This window comes from Tetranychus urticae, chromosome 2, assembly GCF_039701765.1.
Source record: "Tetranychus urticae isolate SD_2017Ah chromosome 2, NJAU_TeUrti_SD_1.0, whole genome shotgun sequence".
Classification (NCBI taxonomy): domain Eukaryota; kingdom Metazoa; phylum Arthropoda; class Arachnida; order Trombidiformes; family Tetranychidae; genus Tetranychus; species Tetranychus urticae.
Window position 1 is genome coordinate 17,370,001 of NC_142959.1, and position 10,315 is coordinate 17,380,315.

The 10,315-nt window shown below is 32.2% G+C and overlaps 1 protein-coding gene across 1 annotated transcript; it reads left to right on the forward strand.

Moving 5' to 3' along the window:
- Positions 1-507: 507 nt before the first annotated feature.
- On the forward strand, positions 508-9,853 carry LOC107366611 (gamma-2-syntrophin-like). Its single transcript, XM_089268271.1, has 2 exons — positions 508-2,554; positions 8,684-9,853. Exons 1-2 carry the CDS (start codon positions 701-703, stop codon positions 9,245-9,247), a joined length of 2,418 nt encoding a protein of 805 aa, XP_089124397.1. The 5' UTR covers positions 508-700; the 3' UTR covers positions 9,248-9,853.
- The last annotated feature ends 462 nt before the right edge of the window (positions 9,854-10,315 follow it).

A 10,315-nucleotide genomic window follows, 5' to 3' on the forward strand; every position in this document is an offset into this window, starting at 1 on the left:
AAATACATAAACTAAACATTAACTCTATTCTACTGCATGTTTTTGTGCTTGACGCTCCTTTGATGATATTTTGATGATATTCGATCAATAGGATTCAAAAATGGGGATCAAAGAAACTATTAAATCGCATAAATGGACTCAGCTTTTATGTCCCTGCTAACTGAGTCAAAATTTGAAAGAAATCAATTTTACCCGTTTTTGCCTATTCGCCATTAACTATTTGTGTCAATTTGTGCATAAATATGACAATTGTGGAAACTTCGTTTTTCTGTAACAACTCGAAAGTCAAATTTTTTGACAATTTTTCTTGAAAACGAGAAACCAACTTCATAACTTGTTTAATCAGTGAATATTAATAACATGATATAATAACTTTAGATGTCGCTACTGTAGTAGCTAATCTGTAGCTCCATCTCTATTGACTTAAGTAAACTGATTTGCGAAAGTGTAGGCATGCGTCTTGATGAAGTGAAATGAAAATTGAAGTTATCTTTCATTATACAAATCTCAATGAACCAGTCTGAAGCTGTTCATGTTCAATTGTTATATTAAATCTTAAATGGTTTTAAAAGCGAACTTGCCTTGGCAATTGCTGATGTTATTTTACTTTTCGGCTTACTCTTGGATTAGGTTAAAATGTTTTTCAATCAACTATCTGCAAGGTAAAACGGTTAACAGCCGTTGAACATCAAATATAAAAATGAATCTATTTAGTTTAGTGCATCAATTCAATAATGTAAATAGTGATAATCATGCTGTGATACAAGAAACAAGTGTTAATAGTGATATCGTCATGGTAACTAATTCTTTCAACAGTACAACATCCAAAGGCTCATTCAGTTCAACATCACCGATGAAATTACAAATAGCCAGTGATAAATTGATTCTTTTGCATGAAGAAAATAAAAATGATGATTTCGAGATTTCAGATGAATTGACCACTCATTTGGATGCAACCTGCCAATCGTCTAAAATTACTAACTTGAAAAAAATGGAGGAATATCGAACCGTTAAATTGGTGAAAGAAAAATCTATTGGTTTTGGTTTAAGCATTAAAGGCGGCTGTGAACATGGTTTACCAATATTGATTTCAGGTTTAACCAAAGATGGTCCTGCCGATAGAAGCCGGCAATTGTTTATCGGTGATGCTATTGTTCGTATTGATGACTCCGTTCTCACTCTTACTCATACAACTCATGAGGAAGCAATTAGATTATTAAAACAGGCTGGAGTGGAGGTTAGTTTAACCGTCAAACATTTCAAGATGGTTTCTCCCTTCTTAACAAAGTGCTGGAAAAAGAAACAGACCCTTGACGAGGCGGGAGATCTTATGGTCACATCTAACAACAACGTAGATTTGATGGTTGATGAAAAGCTTTTGACTATAGTGACCAAGAAAGAGATTATATGTGACTCAAATTTTAAAAGTGGACCTGGTAAATTGGAGCCACAGAGCTGCGAAGGAAAAATAAAGAAAAGTAAAGCTCTCTCTTCCAAGGCTGTTTCCTCTGAGAAACAGAAAAATGTCAAAAACTGGATTCCGCTCATCTCAATAGATTTGGCAACTTGTTTTGTTACCAAATATGTCCACGATAGTGACAAGATTCGACCTCATGGTTTTGAAATAAGGTGGTTGACAGCAGTCGATTCTCAAAGTAAACCAATAAAATCATATCCATCAACTGCATTTTCCTCTTCATCATCAGGATCGGCGTCTTCTTCAACCTCCTCAACCACCTCATTATCTACACCTAAGTCAGTCGACTCTGGTGTTGGAGTTGGCATAAAATGTGCCTCTAATAGTACAATAACGTCAGTTGAAAATCCCAAGGAACCTTTAGTAGTCACAAAAACATATTCCTCTGCCATAGTCATTTGCGACAATCAAGAAATCTATAGAAAGTGGTTCTTTAATATTGATAAAAGTGTCAAAACTGTGATCCACAATCGAGTTAAATTGTTAAATAGTTATTTACCAGGATCTGAGAAGATTCATTTCATGGGCTGGATTAGTCAAGGCTTACCTACAACTTCAAGTGAACCATATCGTCCTTGTTACCATTGGTATACTCGATACCTTGTTTTAAAGGGTGGTGATGGCCTAATTTACAAAAAGCCACCTAATGGTCTGCTATGTCATCCTACTAATGATAATTCATCTTTGCCCTGCATCAGGTGGTCTGAGGGTGAACCATACCTTTTTAAAGCTCATCAATCAATATTACGTTGTCTCAAATCAAGTGAATATGTAGATGAAAGAGAAAATTGTTTTCTTTTGTTATCTTGTGATACAAGTTATTGCACACCATCATCAGTATCATCAACTGGAGCAATTAAAAAAACAACAGCACCTTTGTCATCAAATAAAATACCAACTACAACATCATTTCAACCACCAAGAGATGAAACAAAAAAATCAGACACATCAAGTCTAAACACAAACAAGTCAGATGCAACAACAGTTTGTTACCTTTCAGTTGAGACATCAAGTGAATCAGCACTTATTAGGAACAATTGGAATCGTGCAACTTACCAATCTGTCACACAATTAGGGGTTTGTATTACTTTTAACAATGATTTTTCATTTCTATCCATTTCTGGTCTTTTCATCTTCCATTCCGGTAATCATAATTCATCCAGTAACTCAACCAGAGTCAATCTAATGGACTGTGAATTGGCATTAAATACCAATTGTTTAGGAAATATATAAGAAACTGTCAATTTTCCGATAACTAATCACTGATTGGTAATCATCTTTCTCCATCTTGATTATCATTCCTTCACCTGCAAGCTAATCAGTCCTAATCAACTTTTAGCTGTTAACTTCAGCTGAATCGTTTTCTCCATAATTTGATTTTCTAATGTAACCAGATTAATCTCATTACCTAACAATACTACTTCCATTTCACTCATTATCATGTGGAAACAGATTCTCTTTTCACCTTCTATTCTCAATTTCAATCTTTCCATTCAATACTAATTTAGAAAAAAAAATTCTCATTTTCTGCATTTTCTGATATCTACTTTCGATAACCTAACCCATAACTATTACCATGATGCTTTGCCATTTCACTCAAGTTTCCTTTCATGGCCATTGTCTTTTATAAATTCAATGAATAGTTATCATAGATGTTGTTATGTTTTGATTGCTGCTCACCTTGAAACTCAAGGAGATGATGATCAAGTCTTCACTATCGTGCTTCTCATTTCAGGCCTTTTCAAAATAACAATGAGCAATAAGTAAAAGTATTAACCACGTTATCATGTTCATATTGACATGAATTGGTCAGAACGAGTGCGTCTACTCTTTACTGACTTTAAAACCAAACTTCAAGGGTATTCCAATTGAAAGTTATTCAAACTATAAACTTGAATACCTGAATAATATCTCATCATAAATCATTCATTGTTATTTTGCATAAAAAACGGATTTTTTACTTTCATCAGATGTTACCAGAAAAGCAAGGTAAAATGGCAACAGCAACCTCAACCTAATCTTGTTTTTTGCTCTTACAGAGTAAATTGTTCAATCAAATTAAATTAATTTTTTTCCAATTTCTATTATATAAGAATCAAGCTTTTACTTCTATTGAGATTGTTCGAGTTGATATCAAGTTGCAACTCGTTTCTGCTTGCATTTAAAGTTAATGTTCTTGAGATGATCTTAATTACTATTTTACCTTTTTTCTGCTTTTCACTTATAATCGAAACCAATGAACCTCATCTAAAGATGTTGCTAATGATGACGATGAGTTAATTTTTAGTGTTACTCTATTTACATCAATTGAATGAGAAAGCAAGAAAAGAACACATTTTGTTGTTCTTTTACTTCAATCAAATGTTTTAATACAATCTTTAAATCTCACCTTACCCAGGTATTTTTATGCATCATGTTATTTGGTACCCAAATAATGCCAACCTAAAACCTTACAAGAATCATCATTAAGACCGTTTTATTGAAAGGCCCAAAGGCCCTATTTTACCATTTCTCATAGAAATGAAAGTTTTTCTCTCGTGTTACACTTTTCCTTGTCTTGTTGCTCTCCTTGCTCGGTTGAGCTTTCAACTTAAGTTCACTGACCAAAGCTAATTGCAAATAAATATGCACATACATTCAGGTATCATAACCTTTCAACTTTTTGTCTCCATTCTTCTTCTCCTCCCTCCTTCACCTAACCAACACTACCTGTTACTCATCACAGTCACAAAATAATTCATCTGCAAAGAATCTTTATTGTTTGTTGTTTTCACAGTTGGTGTTGTTACCTTATGTCAATGTTACTTTCTGTTAAAATTCACCCCAACCTTGTTCACTTCAATTTTTTACGCAACTTTTTTTTCTCAGGTAAATACATTGAGGCAAAAAAAACATAAAAAAAACTAATAATTCAATAGCTTTTACCAAACCTTTGATAATTTTTCTTATCATTTTCTCATTTCTTAAAATGCATTTCCAGAGAATCGAGAATAACTATAAAAAATGAACAATTTGACTCAAAATGCTTTACTAATCTGTTTTAATCTTAACTTAACCTTAATCTCAAAACTAATAACAATACCTGTGTTGAACTAAAGACTTTGCCAAAAAAAACTAGCGCCTTTCCAATCAGTATTTGCTTGATAATTTTGAGATAAATAAAGTAGATCATAAACAAAATCAAATGTGAAAAAATGTTGCGATTCACTAATATTGCTATTCACATTCTATTGACCCTTGACCATCAATCATAGCGACAAACGTTGATAATACTAATCACATATTGTTCAATCAATGTGATCCTTTGATTAATTTTCAACAATTGCTGAGATAATAGATTGTTTCAGGTTAAGTTGTTGTCTCAACCTGTTTCAGTATGTTAATGTGCGTGCTTCTGGTATTTAACTTGTTGAGTCATTTATAAATTGTGGTTAAATGAAGCAAACAATCTATTTAACACTCTTGTTAACCTATTGGTTTACCATTACCAGGATTAAATGTAAATGAATCAACCTGCTTATCCTGTTGCACCATTCAGGTGAATAGGTTGAAAACGGTAGTTGCTGTTGAATTTCAATGGATGATCCTTGACGAATGATATTCATGAAGTAGACAAACAAACAACTCAAAGTAAACCCTAAGAAGCTGACAAAAAAAAACTTGATCCTCATTCATGTAATAGTACTTGTTGATCATCTGTAAACAACTATTCAAAATTCAGTTGATTTTTGTTGTTGTCTTCTTGGACTTGCATCCATCATCCACCCATTATTTCACTATTTTACCTCATTTCTCAACCGTAAACCTTGTTGCACAGGAAGAAAAGATATGAATACAAATATCAATTTGAATTTAAGATGGCAACTTGTTTGCTGGTTAAATTATTCAAAGTGAAACACACACAAAACTAGATTCATATTAATTGTCCGTACTTTTCATTCAAACCATATTGGGTTTATCTGTTTACCAATCCATTTGACCATTCACATTCATTGTTTGACTTGATAATCTTCCTCCTTCACACTTGCTGTCAGTCTGTTTGCCATTACCAAAAACTCACAACTTGACCATCGTTCCCTCTCCCATTAAAAGTTTCAATGATGTGCATCAACGCCATCAAGAGAAACCAAAATTCAAGCTTTTCCTCTCTTCCATTTTTTTGTTTATTCCCGCTGTGAACCTCTTCACCTCTTTTCTGTCTCTTATCAATAATACATGAGCTCTGTTCAGCGTTTTTGATAACTTTAAAAACCTGTCAACAAAATAATTTTTTCACTGATTTACATTCAAAAGTAAAATGTTTTTTTTTCAGCTCAACTTTGCCCATCAAAACTGCCAACTGAAAGACGACTGAAAAGACAATTATTTTACATAGCAAACACAAACTGCTTGTCCATGATTACAATCAGCCTTGGAACCATATCCTTCACTCAATTACTGTGTTTATTAATGTTAAAGTTCAGTCATGTGTAAATCAGTAAACAATTGTCATCCTTGTTGACTCTCTTAACGTCCGTTTGTATGCAAATGGACAAAGTCAAATGTAACCTTTTTTTGCTTACAAATTGGCTTGTGTTTACTATTTTGCATACTTTGTTAGCTTCAGTCTCTTTACGCTTTTTCACTGATTCTGAAGTCTCCCATTATTATTATTTTCATCATTCATTCTTTTCACTATTATTATTAAATTCATCAAAATCATCAACCATCATTGTCATTATTAAGTATTATTATTATTATTATTATCGTGTTCCTTTGACCAGCCACGTAACTAGCATTTCAATGATTGAACAAGCATCATCTTGACCGCTTTTTTGCTTGCTGTTACCCAACAATTTTATTTGACCAAATCAGGTTTCACTTGCACTGAACCATTCACATCTTCATCACTTTGCTTTTTCATCATTTCTCTCCCTTTGTCCATCTTATAAGTCAAAAACAAAACAACAGTCCTTTTCAAATTTACACTCAATTTGAATGTTGCGTGTCCATTCAAATGACCAAATTGAATATTACTTTAATAGATAACAATTTTATTCATTTTTTTCATCATCTATCATTTATCAGTCAATTAATTTTGGTTACCTTAAAAACTCTCACTCAACATCTAATCATTTTCATTTCCAGACTAATAAATATTAACTGTTGTTACATTCAATTTCCTAATCTTTTCTCACCTCATTTCAAAGGCACCAAAATGTTTGTCTCTAAAAAGAAACATAAATTTCAGTTGATTGTCTTTGGGTTCATCTTTTTTCATCCCGAGACCCTCCTTGCACTCTCCTCCCTTCCTCCACCTCCACCCTGTTAATTCCCTCAAACTAATCATCATTACCTTTATCTCAGTTTTTCATCTAAAATTGTGTTTTTTTTTCAAAGCAAAATTCAATAAGATGCTGTGCTTCAAGTACAACACTTGATTTCAATAAACTTTGAAAAAGATACCTTTTCAGTTTCACTCAAAATTGTTATATTGTATAAATTTACTGTGTAACCCAACCCTGATTTACCATTATTATCCTAACCTTTACCTTTCATAGTCTAATGGATCCTCTAATGACAGATTTGACTTAAATTTTGAATTAACAGCAAAATCAACTAAAGACTTTGATTTTAGATCTTAAAGGTTATTCCAAATGATCAATGCTTACAATTTGATATCTTTTACCCATTGTTGATGATATTTTATCCCTTTTCATGTAAATGTAGAAATTGATTTATTAACTGTTTATAATCAGGTTTGATGAATTGATGATTTAAATAACAATTACCTTTTTGCATGAGAGAAAGGTAAAGAGTTGTCAGTAGAAAAAGAAAAAGTAACCCAATTGTTAATTGTAATTTTATGTGTTTTTAAACTAACTTAATTAATGAGCTAAGGGAGACTGTTAATCAACAACAATTAGACCTGCTGGCTAAATTATATTTGTGTCTTGCTTTTTTTAACAGACGCATTAGCAACATTAATTTACTTTGAACCTAATTTTTGATTGCATTTCTATTTCTAATGTCGCCTTTAATCATCAATTTTCTGGTTGTAGGTTACCAACAATTGATCAACAATCATCTATCCAATGCCTTGGGTAACAATATAACCTTTGCTTTTCATTAATCTTAGTTTATTAGAGGTTCAACAATTAGATTAGAATAGCTTTAAACTCTTTACTCAATCACATATAAAAAAAAGCCTTTACTGGGTGCGAACCTCGACCCCCGCAAGTCAATGGACTTAGTGTGTGATGGCACCATTGTTGTTCATTGTTCACTTTTGTTTTACATTGAAAGGCAACTGTTTAACAGTAAACGCCTGTTGATGAAAAATTGAAATTCAACCAACTCATTCATTAAAGTCCATTTATATGTCATTTTATTGATATTAAATCCACCCTTAACCAAAGGTCTACCTTTATCAAAATTCATTATAAAGTCAATAATTGAAAGGTTGACCGACATGATAAACCTTTAATGTACATTATTGTTTATCAGGTTATGTATCAAGCTAATGATCAAACTGGAAGAGGGTTCAAAGGATTGGTGTACAACAGTGTGACACTTTAATGATGTCTTACTTTATTGACAGTTTGACCTAAAAATATGCAGATCTCAAGATGGATCATGTTAATGATATTAATTGTAGAAACGGTCAATTGAAAATTCTGTAGACCATTTCAAATGTAAATCATTTAAATGCGTAGGCCTTTAACTGTTTCCATACCGTTATTAAACTTCATCATCATTATCATTATCATTATACGTTTCATTGTGTAAACTATTCCAAGAATAATTCTGTATTCATCACAATAATCGTCTAAATTATTATTATTCCAAAATCTTCTTCTTTTTTCCCTCAACCCACTCTTGGTTCAACTTGTTTCTTACACACAAAAAAACATAACATGATTCTCATCATCACCCTACTTACCCCTTTCAGTTTGATTTTAGCATCATTAGCATCACTCTCATCTTCATAGTTTTACCAGCAGACAATAACAAAAAGAGCAACGCAAACGTGAAGCCAACACACAAATCGTATTAATAATAATCTCAACCCTTTGCCTTCCATCATATTTCAAGTTACTCTAATTGTCTCCTGCCAAGATGATCAGACAAAGAAAAGAAATGAGAAACATTTTTAATCTTCTTCACCATCTTAATATATCATTTTTGCTAATTTCAGTCTCTTCTTCTTCTTCTTTTTCAATTTAGAGCAAAACATTTCCTGTTACCTGTTCCGGTAAAATGGGAAATTTGGTCTTGGATTGGCGACTTGGTTTCATCTTTCGTTATCCCAATGAACGCCAATATGATTGGTCATACAAATTTTCCCAACTAAAGACTTCCTCAGATGATGGACAGACTATCCTGTGGCTTTCATTTCGTATACATTCACAATCATCTTCATCTTCAACCACATCTTCATCAACAACATCTTCACATTCAGAGATTAATTATCGTTCATCGGGACGATTAAACACCAACCATACCGATTCAATAAACACAGAGTCACCTTCAACCGGATCATCGGAAACACTCCACTCATCGTTACCCTCCATTACCAATGCGCCCACCGACAATGGTAAACACGGCAAGGCTGGATCAACCTCATCAACTGGCTCATTTTCATCTCCACGAGAATCCATTGAAAACAAATTGACCATTGAAACTCGAGAAATCCATACAAATCAACTTCAAAACCTTCTCTACTGTATCCATGCATTTTTAACAGCCAAAGTCATTTCAGTTGATCAATCGTTTTTACAAAATTGTTAACATCAGTTAAACTGGATTACAAATTACTATTAGCATTTCCATTTTTGATCATAATTCCAAAAATATATTATAAATACAATAAGATGTACAATCAGATGTGTGTTTCAAACAATCCATTGATTTGCTTCGTATTTCAATTGTTTCATTTAAACACGGATGCGAATCAAATAATCTTTATTTTCATTACGTTTTTTGTATAATTTTAAATTTGATCAATTTGTCTCATTATTAGCAGCTAAACTGCATGTAAAAACCCATTTACATTGGACTGATCAAGTTGGCATTTAATCTTTTGATTCTCTTTCATAACTTATTTTGTGTGATTATATAATTTTAATATATATTTGATTCAATTGGTTAATTTAATTGACCAATTTTTATTGTAATTTCTTTTCAATATTATTCTTTGATTGATTGGAAACACAATTTATCCCGAGATTGAGAATTGATGAAAAAAACCAGAAAATACATTTCATTATAACTCTAGTCGCTTCATAATGTATCATCAACTGCTTTTTATTGTACATTGATTAACCTTTAGCCTTTACTTTGTACTTGCTAAATTGATTTTAATTGGTTAAATTAAAAGATTAATTAAACTTTGAATTGCAATTATTTTTGTTGATTTGTTCAACAATCGTTGAAGAGCTCTTTTTAAAGGTAAAATCTGGTTCAATTAGCAAACAATTTCAAGTAATTGTGACAATAAAAGATTAAATGGTAAGAAAGAGGCAGGGAAGAGCTATTAGTTGATTACTTGGGCAATTATCAGTTAATCAATTTTTCAGCTTATGATTTATATCACTCAATTGAAATTGTTTCACTTTTAATAAGGTTATTGGCTGGTTTTAGCTGTTGATGAAGAGGCGATTCAAAATCTCATGTAAACCTTATTTTCATATTATTTGATTGATTGAAAAGGTGATGAACAGGATTAATGTGTGAGTGTGATATTCATCAACTACTTTTAATCAACATTTTCACAACTCAATCTGTTCTAACTAATGAACTGAGCAATTTAAGATTCAGTTTTTTATTGCTCAAAGAGGGTAAATTGATAGTGAATGA

Bases quoted from the DNA above. Each gene is read 5' to 3' on its own strand.
- LOC107366611 (XM_089268271.1), top strand. From the start codon at position 701: ATGAATCTATTTAGTTTAGTGCATCAATTCAATAATGTAAATAGTGAT. The intron at 2,555-8,683 runs GTTTGTATTACT...TTTTCAATTTAG, and splicing joins AATCTGTCACACAATTAGGG to AGCAAAACATTTCCTGTTAC.